Raw genomic sequence first — 23,386 nt, forward strand, 5'->3', positions numbered from 1 at the left:
TTGCTTTCATTTTTTCGACTAACCTGATAGGTGGACCGCAGTATCACATTCATCGCATGGATTTTCGGTGATCCCGATTAGAAACAGAATTCGGCAATTATCGGGAGGACCCGACGAATAATTTATTCAAATTGCCTCGTTCCCGCGTGCACACGTGAAAGTTTGGGACAGTCCGGTGGGACTCGGCCAGGCCTTGTGTGTGGAGCGTCCTTTCAGTTTTCTTCAACTCCCGAAGTGTTTATTTGAAGAAAAGACATGAGTGGCATGCACAAGACAGATGTCGGGCCCAGTAAACACAACGGCACGGAGACTTACGACGTTTTTGTAGGAGGACTCCCAGATACAGCCACTGACGTGAGTTCTTGGAAAAAATCCAACATGGCGGCGCCAAACTTTTTGTTTTTCATCTTTCCACACAGCATCTTCGCAGATGTCGGCGATATTGCCGTTTTTGCGTGGTAGTTTTTGACCTAGAACTGCCCAGAAATAATGCTAGGAAACTAAATATGAGTCAGTTGGTTTTAGAGATCATTTTTACGTTGAAAGTTAGAGTGATGTTTGTTGAGAAAGTGGAGGCGTGGTGTGGGCATCCCCTGACATATGATAGCTGCTCATTTTCGCGGGAACGAAAAATTATGTACAGTATTTGTAAATGTCTGACGGTCAGTCCAGAAACGTACAGAAAGTATCTAATACTAATCATAGGTCAAGATTATGTTCTTTCATAGGACTCAAAAATGTTAGCAAATTTTCCTTCAGATTTTGCCCACTGTCTCAGAACTTTAAAGAAGAAGGGAATACTGTGTGGTGAGATACTGAAATATGTGTGGCATTATTATACAGTACCATGTGTAAGGTGGCTGCTTTTGCAACACAAATTCAGGACACCCTGAAACCAACACAGGCCATCATTTCCAATGTGTTCCTACTATAATATAGTATAATATAATAATAAGCAAGGAGGTTTAATCAAGGCTATAAGTGCTTTCACACATTCGAGTACCCCTGGCTTGTATTTGATGAATGCCCAGACGGCTTTTGTTTACGTCTCAGGGGCCTTCACCTTTCAAGTTTGACTCCGCACATGCGTACTTGAATGTGTGAAAGCGTGTATTATTCTAACCATAATAGGTGCTTGCTGCACCTTGTAATGAGGCTGATGATGACGATGAAACTCAAAGATACATGATGAATGAAGTCTCTTGATTTTCATGAAAATTTAAATGCTGTAAATTAACAATTGCATGTAGATGTGTGCACATGTGACATACCAATTACCATACTGTAAATGCAGAAATGTTCGCGGTGGTTTTATGTTCGCGGTTTTCGTGGCAACCGTTTCACCACGAACTCAAAACCACCGCAAACATTTTTGTCCAATAGGCAATACTGCAAAGCAGTATGAGGCTATAGCGCTGCCGCAAACGTAAAACCACCGCGAACGCTCAATTTTCGCCGTGAAATAAAAACCACGCGAACTTAAATGCACTTACAGTATTCCTTTCAGAGGATGGACACACTAATCACAAACTTGTGCAGACCTTTCTTAAATTAAAAGATTTTACTTTTTTCAGAGGCAAGTCAACACCCGGTACAGTGCCTTTGGAGAGATTCACTCCATAGCCTTGATAAAAGGAAAATACCCAGGCACCAAAGTGGCGTAAGTACTTATTATTATTAACAAATAGTCATACCTTCAAGTACCAGAGTTATCAACCCAGACGTGTTTTCCTCTAGACTTATCGTAGAGTGGAACTCATTGCCACTAAGTACTGTAGGGGCGTCCTTATAAGATACACTTACAGCTTAAAGTATGTGGAAAAGTAATGTGTGATACTGGTAAGCCGTTCAGTGTAATATAACCAGCTTCTGCCGCGCTGCCTGTCTGCAAAGCTAGTATGTTACACCAAAGGGTTGTTATACCGGCTATATAGAGACAGATACACCTTTAACTATTGAAATCACAATCGAATGAAGTATTGTTTTTGGCTTGTCTGTGTGTTTCTGTGATTCTCAATAATTTCTGTGATTCCCAATAATTATACATCCTTGCCATCATCCTCAATGCTGATATTTTTTTTCCGTTGGACTGGAAAGGTTGCATGGATAAGAGGGTGAACTGAAGTCTGCCATCTGTAATTCCCTTGTTTGTAATGTTGTACATTGTTATTCACCTTCACAGGTTTGTGCGGTTCTTCAGTAAGCTGGATGCTGACAAGGCCGTCATGGAAACCAATGGAGAGATCTTTGATGGCAAATTCATTATTGTGAGTACACAAAGAGGGCCTGTATGAGGGGTTCCAGTAATTCTTTACGCTAAATTCCTGCTTATGCATATTTCGACATGCTGTCAGCCCACAAAGTCATTGTATTGATTTCCGGACTTCATGACTGGTTTTCTACAGAAATTATATAAACAAAACTGTAAATTCAGAAATGTTCGCAATGGTTTTATGTTCGTTGTTTTCGTGGTAAGCTATTCACCATGAACTTAAAACCACCCCAAAATATTTTTGCCCTGACCTACCCCCTTGACTACTTTGTCAGAAACACGAACTTAAAAACCACTGCGAACACTCTATTTTCTCCCTAACACGGAATTAAAACCACGCAAACTTAGATGCATTTGTAGTAATTCAGTTATAATTGATATATATACATGATATTTTCTTGTTCGCTACTCTGTGACTACAGGTGAGGCGCAGTAGAGACCAGAAAAACATCCGTGATCAGTCGTAAGTGTATCCTCGTTATTTTGCAGCAAATATCTTGATTTTAGTTGCTGGCACGTGCAAAGAAAAGTCGGAAGGATGATGACAGTAAAGTCATTCCAATACAATATTATGAATTTTTATTGAAAATGCTCAGTATGGGACAATTCATGTGAGTTTTCCCTGTCAGGGGGGTTGCACGGAATTGCTGAAAAGACTCCTATCACTTATAGAGTTGTATTTATGTTGTTCTTATACATTTTCAAGACCTTTCAAATAATTTTTGTACTGCACACAATTTTCTGAAAACTTCAACATAATTGAATGAATGAATGAATGGTTTAGAGTACAAATAAGAGTATCTTGCAGTCTGTTGATGAAGGTTAGACATCCAGGTAACAAGATACACCAGCTTAAGTAACTATTTTTTATTGCATCTTGCAGTCTGTTGGCTGAATAACATACTTCTTTCAAACCTCAAAGTAACAAGCCCAAAGTTTCAAGTTCAATGATATATTTGAACTGCTAAGTATCAAAATGTTTATCCTTAACACATTTTTACATTAATTTACAGTCATGAATAAACTTTAAAAAGTATTATCGTGACCTAAGACAGTCTGATTTTATCAATGTAAAATTGGTTTTTAAAAGATGTTTGTTGCTTTTTGATGTTGCAGATCTGAGGAGAATAACAACAGGCTCTCCCCAGGTAGAGGCAACTGGAACATGAACAAGGAACACCACCCTAGGAGTGGCACAGAAACAAATGGGTCTTCTGCTGTCAAGGAACACCACCCAAGGAGTGTCACAGGAACAAACGGGTCTTCTGCTGTCAAGGAACACCACCCAAGGAGTGGCTCAGGAACAAACGGATCTTCTGCTGTAGCACCAGCGGTAAGGCCTCAAGTATATTATGAGAGGACTTTTAGTAAAGTTTTACCATGAATGCTGAAGACAGTTCAGATATCCAGGTGTTCAAGTCAAAAACATTCTTGATTTTACCTTTGTGTAACAATGGTCCGTATGAAGACCTAACTACAGTAAAGAGAAGAAAGTTGTAGGGCCATGTGTCATCGGGACTAGCTAAGATAATCATGCAAGGAACCGTCCAGGGAGGAAGAAAATGAGGTAGACATGGAAAAGAAGGGAAGATAATATCAGATAATGGACAGACATGACACTAAGTGAAACGCCAAGAAAACCAGAAAACCGAGAAGGGTGGAGAAAACTGGTTGCAAGATCTTCTGTGGTGCCCCAATGGTCAAATAGTTAGACTAAGGGATAGAAGAGAAGAAGAAGAGAGAGAAAACAGGTATTCGCAGTCATTTATTTAATGTGGTGGTCTAAGGGTATCCAGCAGAATAATATATGAGAGTCAACATTACTGGCGTTGTGTGGCGTAATAGATAGAACATCCGACTGTCAAACAAGGGGACCCGAGTTCGAACCCGGGCTGCCCCCAGACATGTCTGGACATGCGCCCCGGCATTGTACCCTTGGATCTAGGGTTAGGGACGTCCCTCGGATAGGACGTTAAATGGAGGTCCCGTGTTTGGGGAGAGCCAAAGCCCGCAGACGTAAAAGAACCCACCCCCCCTTTTGAAAAAGAGTAGGGGCATGCCCCAGTGTGCGATGATCCAAATCCTTCTGTCTGGAGTTGGTAATTCACTACAAATCACCTGGATGGAGGCCTGGCAAACCTCCATCTCGTATCAGCCATACAGTGATTTACATCATTCACCCGGACGGGAGAACTGGCGCATCGCCGTCTTGTATGACAGCCAACGAAAGGATATATCACCCCATAAAAAGGGCGATATAACCCCGTCATAGCGAAAGCATGTCAACTGATGATAACATTACAATGAGTCCTGTTGGAGCCTCAAATGACAATAGCCATTGCATGTTGAGTAGACATCAATACTGATCTGGTGTTTTTTTGTTGTCATTTAGATGGAGGAGAGGCAAGTATTTGTCACACAGGTGGAAGATGTTTGCACCTTTTGGGGCCAGAACATGAAAGTTGGAGAGAAGATCGTGCAGTTCTCAGACGAGCTGCAAGGTGTCTGTGCGGCTGCACTGCCTCTTACTCTCCCACCCAAGCCCAGAAAGGTAGGAAACATTTCATATCATGTTTGGTCCAATGTATGGGGAAATCTTAGCCATGAAACCTCTACTTGTTATGTTGAAGATCCCAATATACTTATCAAGAAGAGTAGGGGTGACCTGGTGTGCTTGGCCCAATCCTTCTGTATCTGAATATCTTCTGTATCTATATAGCCGGTATATTGACCTTCATCGTAACAGACCATGGCCAGCTTTTAAATCTGTATCGGAATAGCCAGTATAACCACCCTTCAACGTAACACCAGCTTCTGTATCTGTATAGCCAGCATAACCACCCTTCAGCGTAACACGCCAGCTTCTGTATCTGCAGTATATCTACACTTCAACGTACATGTAACACCAGCTTCAGTATCTGTATAGCCAGTATAACTTCCCTTCAGCCAAATACACCAGATTTGCAAGCAGGCAGCAACAGCTGGATATATTCCACTTAACAAGCTGTCACACCTTAGCCTCTACCAGGCTCTGTGGATGGCTGGAAAAGTAGTAGAAATTGGCTGAATAGAGTGAATACTATGCTAAGGGAGTCAGCTACGGAGAGAGGGTCCAAGAAATTGGCCGAATAGAGTGAATACTATGCTAAGGGAGTCGGCTACGGAGAGAGGGTCCAAGAAATTGGCCGAATAGAGTGAATACTATGCTAAGGGAGTCGGCTACGGAGAGAGGGTCCAAGAAATTGGCCGAATAGAGTGAATAGTATGCTAAGGGAGTCAGCTACGGAGAGAGGGTCCAAGAAATTGGCCGAATAGAGTGAATAGTATGCTAAGGTAGTTGGCTACGGAGAGAGGGTCCAATATGCTATCCGTCGATGGCATATTAGACCTTCCCTGCATAGCGGACTACCCTTGGCATACTACATGTATTCACTCTATTTGGCCAATTTCTACTACTGTAAATGCATTTAAGTTTGCATGGTTTTTATTTCGCGCCAGAGGGAAAGTGAAGAGTTTTCGGTGGATTTATGTTCACGGCAGCGCTATAGTCACATACTGCTACAGTATCAGACAAAAATGTTCGCGGTGAAACGGTCACCGCGAAAACCACAAATATAAAACCATCGCGAACATTTCTGCGTTAACAGTATTTTCCCAGCCATCTGCGGAGCCTGGTAGAGGCTAGTCACACCGAACCTTTGCTGCAAGTGTTGTTTTTAAGAAATTTGTTGTCTTGTGGGACACTACAGGCTTATCCTGTCACTGAATGACCATTGAGGTTACGTACGCGTTAGCATACACAGATTTTTTATCGGTGTTCATGAAAAAATATTTCTTGCTTTCTTTCCAGCTGTATGGAGCCAAGTTCTCTGAGGACCAACAGTGGTACAGATGCAAGGTCATCAACATGGTGTCTGATAACCAGGTGAGTTGTCATACTGGACAGTTGTACACTCCAATACTACTGTAAAGTCTGAAATATATGCAGTGGTTTAATGTTTCCGTGGGGCCTCTCATCCATATCTGCTAAGTAATTACACGGCAGATACATGTATGTGTTTTGGGGTAACAGCATTGTTTCAACTGCGAACCTGAATTTGAATTTGAAACATCATGGAAAACTCCTTTCTTACCCCCGAAATAAATAAATTTACAATAATTTACAATATGTAATTTTACAGATATGTCAAACTACTTTCTTTATTGCAATCACAAATTGTTTACCCTATTGTACTACTCAAAGCTCAGAACAGCCTAAATTCATTGTGCGCAGACTATCACAATCTGTAGTGGGAGGGGGGGGGAGTTCTACAGCACCTTAACAAGAATAGTTTTTTTATTGATTTTCGTTGGGCTTAGTCATTTTAGATGGTGATGTACAGTGTGCTACACACAAAGCTGTCGGCCCCATGTATGAAAGAGCTGCAGGCATAAGCCTCTCAATCCTCTGCATCTATAAGAACCCAACGCACTTTTGAAAAGAGTAGACTCAATGGGGTGCCCCAGGGTGCTAGTTGAAAAATGTAAGCTGAAGCGAAGCTACATTGCACTTCTAGCTAACATTAACAATGTAGTGTCATCGATCAGAAAAAAATTCATTTTATCCCTTCCTATGTTAGTCTTTTACTCATGGTCATACCCTTCCAAGTGATGTATATGCAAATTGAGGCATTCTTGTCCTTGTTGTATAGGCTTTGGTGCAGTATGTGGATTATGGTAACACTGAGACAGTACAGTGGCAGGAGATACGCATGCTTCCACCGGACTTCGCTTCGATACCCCCGTATGCTGAGTGTTACCAGCTCACTGGGATGGTACCTACTGCTCAGGATCAAACACAGGTAGGAATGTCTTGTCTTTATCGCTGATGATTTGGATAATGTAATTAAGGGCATGAAATCTATCTTTGTTAGAGTGTGTGTGTCTGTCTGCCTGCCTGTGAGTGTGTGAAAGTGTGTGTTTCTGTATGTTTCTACAACTCCCCAACATAATGCAGCGTTGCCATACATCCTCAGTACTGCTATTTTTGTCTGTGGGACTGAAAGGGTCACAAAGTAGTACAGATATACTGTAGGAGTGAAGCCTGCTATCCCTAATTGCCTGATTTTCTATGTGATGGTAGTTAAAAAAAGGAGAAGGAAAGTGATATTGAACCAGTTAAGCTCAAGTGAACTCAATGAACAGATGAGCTAATCTTCCACTGGTCATGACAGAGAAGACAAACGCTATATACAGTATTTACAGGTTCATTGCACCGGGGAAATTCCCCTAGGTCTTTTCGACAAGCACATAGAACAGCGGACCACGGCTTCACGTCCCTTCCTAAGGACTGCAACCCTTTCTGGCAGCGCGCATGTCAGCGACACAGCCGGGATCGAACCTCGGGCTTCTAGTTCCAGAGGCAGGATCGCTAACCACTGGACTAAGCACGCTACCCAAAGGAACAGTTTCACTGGTGACGTTTCCCCCTTTGTTGCAGGGCCTCGGCATCCTTCAGTCGTTGATAGAGAACCAGGCTGTACAGGTGAAGGTCCGAGCCAAATCAGAGGAAGGGGCGATGGAAGCCGATGTCACAGTGGATGGAGTCGACATCAGCCAATCCCTGGCGGAGAAAGGGTTCATAGTGGAACGGCCCGTGAAGCAGTCTCCTGCTAAACCCACTCCGCCCGCCCCTGATGTGATTGACAGGCATGTGCTGAATATTTTTTTAAATCTCATTAATGTCCTTTAGGAGTAATTCATCAGTTTTGTACAAGCTGTCAAAGACCAGACTGACAGGTTTGATCTTCTCAAACTGGGAAGGACCCCTATTTTTATCAAGAAGTTTGGTGGTGTTTTTAACATACTCCAGGTTTGGCTCTCCTCAAACACTGGACCTCACTCTTTACCTCACATCTGAGACTAAGAGTACATCACTAACCAAAATTTTGCTCCTTTTTACCTGAATGGAGAGAATAAATTTGTGTCAAGTGCCTTTCACAATGGACCAGCTAGGGATTCAAACCCAGAACCTTTTGATTTTGAGTCAACAACCCTTACCTGGCTCGTGTATCATGTATCTTGTCTCTTTCCTGGTTTATTATATTGTTCGATACGGGTGTTCCAGACCGGTCTGTATTTTACGGTTTCCCATGGGCTTCTACTTGTATCCCACGGGCTGCCATCAAATATCTCTCTTCCTGGGTGTCGCGTGCAGCATTGTCAAATATTCGAATACTGAATCAGGAAGTCGGAGTTAATGCTCTTACAAGTTCTTGTTTGAGAATACCTTCTTTTTTTGGTAACCCACACTGAAGTTTGTATTTTCTCAGTTGGATATGACATAGAAAGGATACAACACAGTGCATACTGCATCACCCTCAGTCCCAGCCCTCCTGCGGGTCGGATCGCCCCACGGCAAACCTGCAGTTAGGCTGGTACCTTTGGTGATACTGTAATTTACTTTATCTTCACGGTAGGAAAATTTCACGGTGTAAGGACAATGGACATTTTCACTGAACTTGAGCTTCATGGTGGTGGCAAATGATTTAGAGAATGTATGTATGAATGAATCATACTGATAATAACAACAGGTTTTTTTCATGGTGATGATAAGTTCACGGTATAGGGGTGACCATGAAAACAGTGAACATAAAGTTACAGTGAAAGAAACAAAAATTACAGCAATTAAAAGGCCATGTTGTATTCTCTATAAATACATGACATTCTGCTGTAGGTCAATGGCAAAGGGAGACAGCGGAGACGGAGAACGACTGGACCAAGTACAGGCTCTTAGAGGAAAACTCACGGACATGGAGAACCGTGTTAAGGTGTTCGTGCAAGAGAGGCACACTCTTCAGGACCAAATGAACGTGAGCTTTTTTGTTTGCAAAAGTCATTTAGAACTAGTGTTGTTTGTGTTTGCAGTTTTGGAATGGTAAATAAAGCAGGTTTATGTGTGATGATATCAAAGTTCATTTTTTTATTATACATGTATGTATAGAGGCTATTTACGGTTTATGTTGATGAAGGTTAGACACCCAGGTAATAAGATTTAGTCTTCATTGTCTTAACCTCATTAACGTATCTATTCAGAGTTTTGGTATAATACCTGGTTTCCCAGTCCTTTCCTTAGCCACTGACGAAAGACAGCAGATACTGTCTGAAACGTCTGACTCTTTAAAAACTTTATCCAGTTGCTTGAGTAACCCGTGTTGGTCATATTTACTTTTTAAGACAAGTAAGTTAAAAACACCGGTACCCATAAAGACTAAGTTGTTGAAACAATAACAGCAAAACAAAGGATATGCTAGCTTTTATCGGCAGTCTCGATGGGTTTGAAATGGAGAAGTCACAAATTGTAAATGTGAATGTAAAAGCTACAAATCTAGATATACTGCACATATTTTAAGATTTACAGTGTGCTAATTTGTCATAAAATCCACAGTCTTTGGAGAATACTACAATGATTGAAATATTGCTGATGTGATACATATAGGTTGTTGATGATTTTCCTGAATATAGAAACAACATAAGGTTATGGAGCTCCAAGTACGAGAAATCCAGGAGAAAGAGAAGAAACTGGCTGATCTACAGAAGGTTCTTCAGGAGAAAGATGCGGCCCTGCTGCAGCTTAAGGCAGAAATCCACGAGAAGGACAAGCTGTTAGAAAACAGCATCTCACACCAGATTCAGGCAGTGTCCGCACAGGTGAAGAAGGTACAGCTCAGCAGGTGAGAAGAACTTATTCTTAGTTCAGAGTTCTTGTTGGGGTCTTTGTAGGCATCATTTCTTTATACACATCAGTTAGTTCTATGTAGGCATCAGTTAGTTCTTTGTAGGCATCAGAGTTCGATTAGTTAGGTTAGAATCCTTCCAGGGCTGTTTCTGTCCATCTGCCTATTCAAGGTAGAAATTTCACCCCATCTGTCAAGAAAAAATCAGAACAAAAATATATTTTTGTAAGCTTCAAATGTCGGATTTAACCATGGAAATGAACAACATTTGTTTCCAAGTTCCAGTTGATTCAAATTTTGTATTTTCTTTTGCAATGCTCCTGCCAGTTATCATGTTAAATGCTTTCAAAGGCCTGCAATAGATGCAATCCCCCTCCCAACAACAAAAACTCAAAGCTTTAGACAGCCCTGAATCCTTCCCACATCTTTTTTTTATAGGAGCAGTGCCCATCTCCAATTCTATAGCCTTTGGACCCCACAGACCACTATATTAGGGGCTAGTCCACTGATAGTGCAGTGTGTTTAACTACCATACTCTTTCTCAAAAGCGCTGAGTGCTAAGCAGAGAAATCAGTATCAACCATTTTTCATATGACCTTCCGAATGCATGACAAACACACAACCCCCTAGGCCATTGCACTGGTAACCGACATAATCTCCAATTTTGGGATAAAACTGGAACGGTTGCGATACAGCATGAGGGGGTGAAGTTTGCCATCTCCGCTTCTGTTATCTAGGAAGGAGATGCCGGTGGAGCAGGACGTTCCTGACCCCATCCAGCAAGCCATCGGCATGGTAACAGACAAAACACAGCGTGTGGGCGCCGCGGACGTCCAGTCTGTGCTGAAAGTGTCAGTAGAACTGGGGAAACTGAAGAACCTTCAGGAACAAATCTCTGCCTGTAGTGAAAAGGTAGGACTTGATATTTGTTTTACGTTCTTCATTAATGGCTGACAGGGGTTTCCAAGATAACATTACCAAAGGATGTTCATACATGTACATGTCATAACGGGTTTTTCTAGAAAAATCAAACAAGAGGGAGCACACACAGGCGAGGGAGTGAATTCTATGTATTTATGGAAGGTCGCTGAGGGAAGGCTGTATGCTGGGGATTAAGCTAAAATCTGAATGCAACAAGGGGGCACTGGGCTGAAACAAGAAGGCACAGCGCCCCTTTATCCCGATTTAGATGAACCCCTGTCATAACTTTGGGGAAAAACTGGGGCTCAGAGTGCTGGAGAGAAACAGTTTTGCAAGAGTTTCAATCTGAATAGTGAAGAAAAAAAGTGTATTTGAGCCCTGATATTTGTAATATACAGACAGAAAGGAAGCTGATTAGACTACACAATGATAGGGTAACACAGTATCATGTGTTTTCATACATTGACGAGCTCACACTTGAAATAAGACTGTATTTTTCATTCAGGATGACACCCTTACTGGCCTGATAGCTGAGAGGAACGATGCTCGAAAGTACGCCCAGGCAGCGATAACGGAGTGTGTCGAGGAGATGAAGAACCTACCGCTACAGTCTCGCCGGTCCTCTCTTCAGGACACCGTCTCTGGTATCGAGGAGACGTACAAGAAATATGTGTCATCCGAGGGAAAGATCGGAGGCAAGGCTAGCACAGAAACGTTCCAGACCTTCCTCGAGTGGCGGGTAAGTCTGTTACTGTACAAACTTGTAGCATGAGCTTCCCATATACAGACGAAGCCACTTAATTGCACATCGGATAAACGCACACTCTGTTTAATTGCACTGAATCCAAAAATCCCAAACCGGTTCCCATTCACTGCATTGTTAGTGGCTCCGCATATCTGCACCGCACATTGTCACCATGCCGGATAACTGCACCATTTTTTTTTTAAAATCCTCGACAAGTTAACTAAAAAGGTGCTCTAAAATCGGAAAACGTCGTACAAATGAGCCGATACCTGCCGGTGTAAAGGTGCAATACCGCCAATATGTTTAAAACTGTTTTAGTAACGAAAGAAGGCGGTCTCCATTGACAGTTATGTTGAAAGGAATCATATGGGATGTCCCGGGCGGGTCGGCATTAAGACACGCACGCCTACCAAAGGCGGCATTAAGCTTTGGCAGACAGCATGCTGTACTGAATAAAGATTGGTCTCTACCTGTACACTGTCTAATTACTGTGAATGCATTCAAGTTCGCGGGAATTTGATTTCGCGTCGCGGCATCGCTATTGTCACATACTGCTGCAATAATAAAACACCGGCGTCTTTACGTCACATTCAGTCGGAAACCAAACAGCGACTCGGCAATGGCGTAGGTGGACATAGCAGTCGCTTTTGATGATGTGGTGCTGACGTGATGGCACAGCTGAATCCGCGTCGTAGAAACGAGGTGTACGAGGTGTACGCGGGTTCGGCTCTGCTACATGTATAAGGAGAATGATCTGTCACTGATCAAACTAGAACTAAGAACTCAATATTTTGTTGGCTCTATGCGGTATGGTAGCGCAAGAATTGTTACGTTAGCTACTAAGGTCAAGTATGTCTCGACTCTGGGGCGTTATCCAGTCTGTGATTGAGAAAAAACATGGTGGTGCGGTCCAGCTAGGAATTTCGCATAATTGCACCAGCCGGATAATTGCACCAAAACCGCTGACAAATGGGTGGTGCAGTTAAGCGAATTCCACTGTAGCACCAAAGTAGTACACAGGGGAAAAAAATATTTAAAGTCCATTTTTGGCCATACCACATTATTTTCTTGGTTCTCCAACAGTTTAGATGAAACATTTAGAACATTCAGGAAAAATAACACTGATTGAACTAGTCACTTGCACTTCCACAATGGTTTGCTAGGTGTCCTTATTACTGCATGTGGCCACAATGAACAAACACTTTTCCTCTATCCTCCAGGGTCTACCAATGGCCTACAGAGTATCAAAACTGGTAAGCCTGTTTGCAGGTGACAGCACTTTGGACTAAACATGACCATAATCTTACACTTATTACGCCAATGAGAAGATCTCTTCAAGCCTAGCTCAGTCTAGTCTAGTAACACAACGTGTGATCTCATGTCAGGGATAACAGATAGCAGGTCTTACCTGTTTTAGGTAAATGTGCTTATTATTTTTATATTTCATTCCATGATGTGTATTATATACAGAGCCATAAATCCCAGAGTCTTCAATCTCTGCGCCGAGCAACAAACCAACATTGCAAGGAGGTGTGCCAAGAGTTAGAGGCAGTGGTGCAGGTGAACAGACTTCTCATTCACAACTGGCATGTTAAACTAATCTCCAAGCAGATGTTGGGTTGGAAGATCGTAATGATTTCTGACTGCACAGTTTCTTTGTTAAAGCTGCGTTATGAGCATGATATTTTTTCTGTTTCTCTTTATGATTTTTCTTTGAGTTTATCTATTGTGCATCAAGGACTAGTCTATCTTTATACCCATCAGGCATTGTAACCACACAATTTTTGCCTTCCATTTTGGAAACAAAAACTGCTTACCATTTCTCCCTATCCCCTGTTAAGCTGTTTAGCCAGATACCGCATCTTAGTGGGACTAATATCAGATTAGTTTTATCCTACCAGTAAAACATCTCCTTTCTTTTTTACCGCTAGCGCGCTCAAGCCTTTTTCTTAACGATTATAAACAGTTTTGTTTTGGAATTGATAACATTTAAGAACTAACCATTGAAACAAAAGAAAAGTGAAGACTTTACATTGTAACTTTTCCTATTTTAAACCCCTCAGTCTCTCAGTGGCCTCATGATGGGAGAGACAGGGAATGATGTGGACTCAGCCATCCCAGGGATTGACCTTGCTGAACTCCTGTCAGACTTTGGGCAGGTCATGGAGCAGGAGCTGACAGACTCCAAGGTAGAGGAGGGAGGGGACGTGAAGCTGATGACTAAAGTGGTCAACATGCTACTGAATGACCTGAGAGGGGAGATAGCAGACATCCACAAACTACAGGTACTACATGTTTTTTAGTTGTCATTTCTTCCCTCTCTCTTTCTGTGTGTGTGTGTGTGTGTGTCACTGTGTACGTATGTGTGTATGTACATGTATCTGTGTGTGTGTGTATGTGTGTGTGTGTGTGAGTTTTGTGTGTGTGTGTGAGTGTGTGTGTGTGTTTCTACATTGCAGTTTTTCCATGTTCTGCCAGAATGCTTGCCTCTGAGGTAGTGAAGACTTCTACTTCTGATTTCCTTCTTCCATATGAAGCAATAGAAAAATGACTTGAAAAGCACAAACATTGCTTTGAATTATTCCTTGAGCCAGTTCTAAATTTTTCCCACTATTTAGTACGTTGAAACCTGTTTGTGAAGCAACAGACTAAAGCTGGTAAAATCTACTGTGGTAATAACTCTGAATACTGCTTTTTACTATTTCGGAGATGCACACAGCCTGTTTTGACAATGTTACTGTTTTTAAAGGGGCTTCTTGCTCGGAATCTGAAGTGTCAGGAAGACATGTCTCGCTGGATCACCTCCCAGCCGGACCTGGAGCCCTTAAGGCTGGTCAAGAAGGAAATCAGGGCACTGAAGTCCGAGATCCGCCACAAGATGGCTGACAAACAGGACCTGGAGGAAGAGGTGAGAAGAACAACTTCTAACAAGAAATAAAAATAAATGAATTTTAGGTCCAACACAAAGGTGGTCAGTGGTTTTGTGGTTATGTTAACCGTTGTTAACTTAAGGTTCTGGGTTCAAATCCCTAGCAAGCTCCGATATTGTGCCCTTGGGAAAGGCACTTTACACCTATTTTCCTCACTCGACTCTGGTGAAAATGAGTACTTAGCTTTGGTTAAGGACATCCTCTCGGATGAGACGTAAAGTCAGCAGGATGGAATTGAAAAATCTGACTTTTTAGAAAGAGTGATACCATGCAAGCAGTTGTTTTTCCTCTATGCAGTATCATTGTTGTATTATTGTACATTTATTTGTCTTGTAAGTTGCTTGGAATCTAAGAAGATTAGTGTTGAGCAGACTTACTCCTGGATATCCAAATTAAAGGTAACAAAGTATATACTCCCTACCACCTGTAGGACTTCACAGGTGCGCAGCTGCAGCAGGTGGAATGCCAGCTGATGGACCTGAGGGAGAAGATCCAAGATGCCTTCATCAGGGAGCATCAGCTGATGGAGGAGGCAGCAACGCAGGCCGACTCTAACTTCCCCGAACTCCCCCTGCTGTATCCTGAGCTCAACCTTGCAACTTTCATGGTTAGACAGTTTAACTATCTATAGCTACATTTGTGTTTGCTATTTTCTGCCTGTCAAGTACTGTAGCGTTGTGTGGCGCAAGTGGTAGAGCGCGCGGCTGTCAAACAATGGGGCCCAGGATCGAGCCCGGGTTGTGCCCAGAGACATGTCCGAACTTGCGCCCCAACGTTGTGCCCTTGGGAAAGGCACTTAACAGGACTTTTCTCACTTCACTCAGGTGTAAATGAGTACCTAGCTCATCTAGGGTTAGGGACATCCCTCGGATAGGACGTCAAATGGAGGTCCCTTGTTTGGGGAGAGCCACACCCCGCACACGTAAAAGAACCCACCACACCTTTCGAAAAAGAGTAGGGGCATGCCCCGGTGTACGATGGTCCAAATCCTTCTGTCTGGAGTTGGTGTTTCACTACAAATCACTGGTAAACCTCCATCTCGTATCAGCCATACGGTGATTTACACCATTCACCCGGACGGGAGAACTACCGAATCCCCGTCTTGTATGACAGCCAATGAAAGGGTATGTCACCCCATAAAAAAGGGCAGTATAACCCTAAGCAAGGGGCCAGTTCTGGCCTGTGCACGTACTACTACAACTACAAGTTCTGTAAATTCAGAAATGTTTGCAGGGATGTAATTTTGCAGTAGGGAGAAAATGGAGTGTTTGTGGTGGTTTTGAGTTCGTGTTTGAAACAATAGTAGCACTTCAGTCACACAATGGTGGTTTTAAGTTCGCAGTAACAGCGATCTTGAACCAGTTACGCTCACTCAAGATTAGCTCTTCAGTGAGCGTAACTGGTTCAAGATCGCTGTTTGCAATATGTTTTTATATCTTTATGCAAGCCTTTGTTTTCACTTTCCACTTTTCCAAATGTGTGTGATAGCAGGTATCAACACTTGAAAACCTTTACATGTTGTGTTACAGGCGAGTGGTGGCCTTGTGAAGGTAGGATGGGAGCTAGATCACTACAACGTGGCCCCGGTCCCCCTAGCGCTCACCAAAGGAAGTGCAGCTGCCGTTCTGACAACCTTTAACCACAAGCCAGTGGTGATAAAGGAGTACATGGTCGAGGGAGGGGAGGGAAGTGAGAGATCCAAGAAGGCCATCTTGTCACGGGCAAAGGAGTTCCACGGCTTCAAGCACCCAAGCATCATACCTGTAAAGGCTATCTTCTTCAGCAAGGTACATGTAGGAGTAATCTTTCTTTTCAAGGGAGTGAAAGTGTGAAAGTGAAGTATTGTTTTTGGCTCCTCTATGTCTACATGTGTGCATTGGTGTGTGTTTGTGTGTGTGTGTATTGGTGTGTATGTGTGTGTGTCTATGTCTATGTGTGTTTGTCTATGTGTGTTTGTGTGTGTGTGCTTGCGTGTGTTTCCAAATGAACGCTTTAACATTCCTATCCTACTACTTTCGTCTGGGGGATTGGCAAACAGTGTTTAATATCTGATTACAGGTTTGCGTAGCAAAACCTTTTTGGATCCGTTGGTATGTGTGGTGGCCGCCATCTTGCTTTTGTGACATCGCAGGGTAGCCATACCATTTCATTGGGAGGGGTGTTTTTTGGGGTCACTAGGGTTCACTTTTTTTCTAACAAATCAGCTTTCACACATTCAACTCAAATAAAAAGAAAATTCAATACCAATTCATATTTACAAAAAGACCCCGTAATCACTAAACTAACATAGCAAACCTGAAGTATATGTAGCACAAATACTTAACTTTAGTTCGCTTTTGTCATCCTAAGTTGATAACCTGTTAACATGTGATGATTGTACTGTTGTCTCCCTGCAGATAATGAGACAGATGTATGTACAGATGCCGTATTACCTGGGGTCCAGTCTGACAGAGCTACAGGACTCCAACCCTCTCAACAACTTGGTACGTAGTCAACTTCCATATTGTGATGCATCTGCTGAAAATGAAAATTAACCTTCCTTGGGCTGCCTAACCCCATAGCCAATACACATTTGGTGAGAAAAGGCTACCATACCACACTGATGGTTAAATCGAGGGGGAAAAGCTTGGATGACCTCTGAATGGATGTAATGGGTAAAATTTTATCAGTTTAAACTTTAAGAGAGAGAGAGAGAAAAAGGAAAGTGATCTCGAACCAGTTTAGCTCAAATGAACAGATGAGCTAATCTTCCACTGGTCGTGAAGACAGACGCTATGTACAGTATTTATAGGTTCATTGTACCGGGGAAATTCGGCTAGCTCTTTTTGACAAGCACAATGAACAGTGGACCACGGCTTAACGTCCCGTCCTAAGGACTGCGACCTTTTCCGGTAGCGTGCATGTCGGGTGAGCGACACAGCCGGGATTGAACCGGGGGCTTCTAGATCCAGAGGCAAGATCGCTAACCACTGGACTATGCACGCTACCTGACTCAATGTAGAACTAGGTGCTCTTTTATTCCTGAATCATGAAATATGTTTTTCATCGTAGGAGACGTTCTTTGTCCTGAAGGGTGTCCTGGAAGGGTTGTACCATTTGCACACCAGGGGTGTGTCCCACGGTGCTGTCACCCCTCAGTATGTGCTTGCACCAGGACGGACTCAAGGCATGCTGGACAACTATGACTTCTCCAAGACACCGGTGGGCACCTTGTAATAGTTTGTTTCTTGTACTTGTGCCATGAATAGCTTTATAGTTTTAAAAAAAAGAGTTGAGCATCCTTATGTCATTGTCTTGAAAAAACTTGGTTAGACAGGACCTGACAGAAAAGAAATGAGCCACAGTTTTGGAAACTAAACTTTGTAGATCCTCCACCTTTAAAAGATGGCGTTTATTTCTTCTGATGTTATGTGAAAAGCTGGTTGCGTACTTTCTTGGTTGGGGTTGCTGTAATGTTGTTGTTGTATATTTCCAATATGAAAAAAAATGAGGCAGGAAAATCCAAGAAATTGAATTGGCGTGGCGTCGGTAATTGATACGAAAATGACAATCCTGTGTCTGTTTTGCCCAAAACAGACCCAGCGTGCTGCCACACCGTTCCAAACACCCAACGGGCTGAGTTTCGTTCCTCCGGAGGTGGCGAAGGGTCAGCTGGCTTCAGCTGCCTCGGACATGTACCAGTTTGGGGTGCTGGTGCTGTGGATGTGCTGTCCTGCTGACAACTTCACCAGCACTGACTGGGGTGTGCCCAGCCTGAGTAACATCACCTTGGTGAGTCAGCTGTATGGTATAGAGCACTGTGAATCTATATTTAGTAGGGGTGGATACCGGTTCGCTGGACCTGATTCGGACCTTTATAACATCCAAGAACCGAGTCCAAAAAACCTGAAAGCCAAAAAACCTGAGTCCAAAAAAACCTGAACAAAGTACAAATATATGTTTCTATTTTGTTTGATAAAAAGTGTTTTGAGTCTCCCCTCTGACAAAAAAGGCATTTAGAATAAGTGCAACATTCAAATATCAAACACTTTTGTCCTGAAAGTCTTCTCATCAAGAAACTTTTATTGCCGTGCGTGTCTGTATTAATCCTCCATGCTTAATATTGGTCTAATAAAACAAAACATCAACTGGACAGGATCAGGTCCGGACCTGAACCTAAATCTCTGGACCTAAACTTGGACTTAGACCTTATTAAGCCGAACCGGTATCCACCCCTAATATTGAGTATTTTCAACTTCACAGTTTTCGCAGTAACTACTGTAAGCTCATTTATTTTTTGCGAGGGCGTGATATAGACAGGAAAACATTTTTTACAGTGCTCTAAGGTCACAGTTGAAGCAATGCTGTAATACAGTAGTAATATATTTGAAAGGCATATCCACAGTTCATAGATTCGTGGTGGGCACCATGAAAAATGCAAAAATAAAACCATTGCAAACCATTTCTATCGCGACACACATGTTCTGTCTTCCACTGCATTACTACTGTTGTTTCAACGGTGAAAACAAATTTACTGAAACTCTTTATTTAATTGTGCTGCAAAGTTTAATTGACATCCAGTCATTGTGTGGTAACTCTCTTTTATTTCCTATTTTGTCACAGGATGTTGATCTGCGAGAGTTCCTGCCACGCCTCCTGCAGGCCAACAGCTCTACCAGACACACAGCTGACAGGATACTCCAGCTCAAGTTCTTCAAGGAGCCTCCTACAGCAAAGGTCCCACTGCTGAGCCAGCCAAAGAGTCCTGTCCTTCCCAAGTCAGTCCAGAATCTCGGCAGTAGTAGTGTAAAGGAGGTGGCAAGTACACATCACCATGACATGGTTTCTACCAACCAGACAGGATCGTCTCCTACTCTAGCAGCATCCAAGCCAGTCTACTCCGCTCTACCTCTGCGTGCATGTTCATCTCCGCCTACTGGTAGTGAAGCCCCGAGAGCTGTACCAGGTCTTCCCGTATCACCCCAACCTCAGAGTCCTACTGTAAAGGATGGTCCTACCTCCTTGCCAAGACCTCTGTCTCCACAGCTTACAGCCATCCCTAGTATCAAGAGTTCACCTATGATCAATCTTGCCAACATCACCGCAGCAATCCTTAAGGAAACAGAGACGATCACGCCGAGCGCATCTGGTTTGGAAAAGGAAGGAGCGGAGTACAATTCTGTGAAGCAGAAATCATACGTAGGAGCTGGAGAGGTTCCTGTTTCGCCATCTGCATCAAAAGAAAGCCTGCAACAGCAACATCTTGATATCATGAAAGCGAAAGGGGCCAATGTTCTGATCCAGTATGGCGTCCCGTCACCTGACATGGCAATCCGTGAAGCAACCGGCGCAGGAAGCACGCCAAGCAGTCCAACAAAACCAACAGAAGAACCATCAGTGTGTGGTACAACTGACCTCAAGCCAAGAGCCAAGCCAAGTGCTGCAGTCGCCAACATTCCTGCCGACTCTGACACCTCTGAAACGTCCCTAGACGCAGACCAACCAGCACCAGCAGTCAATCCTACGACTTCTGGGTTCACCACTTCCATGAGGGCGTCCCTGGAAGCAGCCTATGAGTCGCTGGGTCTGCTGATGTCGCCCACAAAACACTCATCTACATCCAGCCAGCAGTCTTCATCGGCTTCGACCAGCATCACATCCTGTCTGGAGGAGACAGCAGACAGTCCAGTCACAGAGGTGACTAGCTGTGAAATTCATGCCATGATTTCCTTTTGTCTAGTGATGACACTATTGCTTCAGCCGCAAGGGAGTGTAGTGTTGTTTGGCTTGTCAATGTGTGTGTGTTTGTGTGTTTCCAAAATCCTACTTTTGCATCCTAGGCATGTTGCATGATCAGATTAAGTGTCTGTGGGTAGTTTCTCTGCCTGTTAGCAACATTTCATGTGAGGGGAAACCTGTGCACGGTACTGTTGTTCAGTAGTGCAATGGATGATGACTACAGTACAGAATTAGACATAACTGTAACATATTTTCCATAAACAGTCCACAGATCTGAAAGCATAATGTTAAGTGCCTCTTCCAAGGGCATAACATTGGGGCCTACTAAGGATTCCAACTCAAGACCTTTAGATTCAACTACCGCTGCCACAAAATCATCATCATCGGTCAATATGCCAATGCATTGTTGGGGCTATACCGCCTCTTTCCGGGTGGCATGCCCTTTCGTTGGTTTATACAAGTCGGGAATGCACCTGGTCTCCCATCCAGGTGAAAACAGTCCAAAGAAAGTTTACAAAAATATCTAACAATTTTTGTCCCCCTTCTTCAGTCCACAGATCTGGAGGCATCCATGGCTGCTACTAGTTCCCCTGCGTCCATGTCCCCGCCCCCCTCCCCTCTCAGGACAACACCAGAGATGGTGGAGCAGCAGTCATCTCCCCTGACAGTAGGGATGGGCGGACTGTCCTCAAGCCTCACCGAGAGCCTGCCATCTTCGTACTTAAGCCCCAACGGACACCTGCCTGCCACGGTGGTAGACACAGGGTCGGATGGGCCTGGTGGGTTTGACAGTAATGTTTTTCAGTAGTGTATTTTGATATCCAAGCAGATGCTGGGGGGAGAGGTTGTAACGTTTTCTGACTGCCCAGCTGATTCATCATTCATCCAAGCATCTGTTCAGTTTGCCATGTTGGAGGAAGTGGCTGTCAGAGAAGCCAGGCAGTCAAAAGAACGTTACCCGGTACTACATGTACATTTGTATCTTCTGCCCCATCTAGATCTGTTAAAAAATTAGTGTGTTTACCAATAGTGGGGCAAGAACCTGATAGAAGAGAAAAATTAGAACCCTACATTATTTGAAAGTGAAGTCACTGGTGAAAGAAAACACTTGAAACAGCCGTGTGGATGAAATTATGAATGCTCTATAGTACTGTTAATGCAGAAATGTTCACGGTGATTTAATTTCGAGAAATCGGAGTGTCCGTGGTGGTTTTAAGTTCGCGTTTGAAATAATTAGAATAGTAGCACTACAGTCACATTATGGAAACATTTTTTGCGATGGTTTTAAGTTCGCTGTGAAGAATTTCCTGCTAAAACCGTGAACAGAAAACCTCCGTGAACATTTCTGCATTTCCAGTATTACATGTACATTAGATATTCCTTGGGGCAGAGATGGGATGTGTGAAGGACTTGAATGGAAAAAAAATTGAAGGAACATACACACATAGATACTCACACACACACTAGGACACAAATTTAGTCTTCACATACACATACATACATATACACACATCAAAAATTAGGCTGCATAGGTAGCGTGCGTAGTCCAGTGGTTAGCGACCTTGCCTCTGGAACTAGAAGCCACAGGTTCGATCCCGGCTGTGTCGCTCACCCAACATGCAAGCTGCTGGAAAGGGTCACAGTCCTTAGGACGGGACATTAAGCCGTGGTCCACTGTTCATTGTGCTTGTCGAAAAGAGCTAGGGGAATTTCCGCTGATACAATGAACCTGTATATACTGTACATAGCGTCTGTCTTCTCTGTTGCGACCAGTGGAAGATTAGCTCATCTGCTCATTGAGTTCATTTGAACTAAACTGGTTCGAGATCACTTTCTTTCTTTCACCGCAAATTCCTCTTTTACCACAGACACACACATGTAGTGATCACATACCTGTTGGCACTGTAACATCAAATTCAGCAGCAGCCAGACATTTTGGCAGTTGAAACAACAAAATGTCAAACACGCATAGAATGGGTCACTGATATTTAGGTGTATACAAAGTGTAGACAGTGCCAATGTAGAGCAAGACTTAACAATTGACTTTTTTTCTTGTTCCACAGATCACTGTGACTGAACAGAGCTGGACTCTCTGACAAGTTGGGCCCTTATTCAGGAAAACAACTACATTTACCTCAAAGTTGATAAACTTCCTAATGAGTACTTACCAACATACTTTTTGCACCCAGAAGTCATCAGCTACATGCTTTTGTTCTTAAAATTCTTGTTTCTGTAGATTTGAGATGAAAGCTTCTGGTTTTTAAGCATCTGGAAGAAGATAAGATGAAAAACTAAAGCTATAGGTATTTTCGGATATGTTCAGGAGTCTTAGCTTTTTAGTGATGCATAAAAGTTAAACAAAAAGTTATATTTTTATGCTTTATTAAGTACATGTAGGTTTTCTGTTGTAGTTACTGAGTTTTTGTTTAGTTATAAGAAAGAGAACCTAAAGTTCTATATAACAGATGAGAGTATACATCTGGCAGAGAAAACTATATTTGAAACTGAAGACAGATTTGTTAGTAGAGTTGGCAACGTTTCAAAAGATGAAAATGCCATTATCTCCTTTTCGCAGGGACCAACCATTCTTTCCTTATATGTTGAATTTAGAGGTAGATGATGCACTGTTCAATCATGTTGACTAAAAGACTATTACAAAGTTCCATTCGTTTTTGTAGATGACAGCAAAGTATTGTAGACATTGTTCTTGAGCTGTGCCAAAGATATTAGATTGAAAGTTGGCAGAGGGCCATGTGCACTACCAGTTGGTAGTGTGCCCACCTCTATCTGCAATCATGTGAAACCTCAAGGATGATTAAAGCATCTGTTCTTGCTTTTGGAATGTGTTGTTCAGTGTATTTTACATTGCAGTTTCTTCCCCCCACACGTACCGTCTCCCTAGACTCTATCAGCCTCTGTGGGTCGCTGGGAAAATAGTAGAAATTGGCCAAATAGAGTAAACTGTATGAAGGGGGTCGGCTATGGAGATAGGGTCCAATATTGCAACCTGCGGATGGGAATGTTATCCTCCATGGCCCAAGTCCCCCGGCAAATGTTCTCTATATAGCCGACGCGGTTAGTCTGG

The 23,386-nt window shown here is 43.0% G+C and overlaps 1 protein-coding gene across 2 annotated transcripts; it reads left to right on the top strand.

The window, feature by feature from the left end:
- Window positions 1–175: 175 nt before the first annotated feature.
- Window positions 176–23,143, top strand: LOC136448346 (serine/threonine-protein kinase 31-like). 2 transcript variants are annotated; one of them, XM_066447756.1, is made up of 25 exons: window positions 176–354; window positions 1,575–1,660; window positions 2,183–2,267; window positions 2,695–2,735; window positions 3,389–3,605; window positions 4,665–4,823; window positions 6,123–6,197; window positions 6,964–7,113; window positions 7,752–7,960; window positions 8,988–9,123; window positions 9,776–9,984; window positions 10,725–10,899; window positions 11,414–11,647; window positions 12,874–12,906; window positions 13,124–13,213; window positions 13,717–13,938; window positions 14,403–14,561; window positions 15,014–15,190; window positions 16,113–16,370; window positions 16,980–17,066; window positions 17,635–17,784; window positions 18,160–18,354; window positions 19,186–20,259; window positions 20,852–21,080; window positions 22,365–23,143. In XM_066447756.1, exons 1-25 carry the CDS (start codon window positions 256–258, stop codon window positions 22,376–22,378), a joined length of 4,563 nt encoding a protein of 1,520 aa, XP_066303853.1. In that variant the 5' UTR covers window positions 176–255; the 3' UTR covers window positions 22,379–23,143. The 2 variants fall into 2 exon arrangements, with proteins under 2 accessions (XP_066303853.1, XP_066303854.1); XM_066447757.1 differs by lacking the exon at window positions 12,874–12,906 and having other exon boundaries at window positions 177–354.
- The last annotated feature ends 243 nt before the right edge of the window (window positions 23,144–23,386 follow it).

The sequence above is a fragment of the Branchiostoma lanceolatum genome, chromosome 14 (genome assembly GCF_035083965.1).
Source record: "Branchiostoma lanceolatum isolate klBraLanc5 chromosome 14, klBraLanc5.hap2, whole genome shotgun sequence".
In the NCBI taxonomy this organism is placed as follows: Eukaryota; Metazoa; Chordata; class Leptocardii; order Amphioxiformes; family Branchiostomatidae; genus Branchiostoma; species Branchiostoma lanceolatum.

Bases quoted from the DNA above. Each gene is read 5' to 3' on its own strand.
- LOC136448346 (XM_066447756.1), top strand. From the start codon at position 256: ATGAGTGGCATGCACAAGACAGATGTCGGGCCCAGTAAACACAACGGC. The intron at 6,198-6,963 runs GTGAGTTGTCAT...CTTGTTGTATAG, and splicing joins ACATGGTGTCTGATAACCAG to GCTTTGGTGCAGTATGTGGA. The intron at 7,114-7,751 runs GTAGGAATGTCT...CCTTTGTTGCAG, and splicing joins CTGCTCAGGATCAAACACAG to GGCCTCGGCATCCTTCAGTC.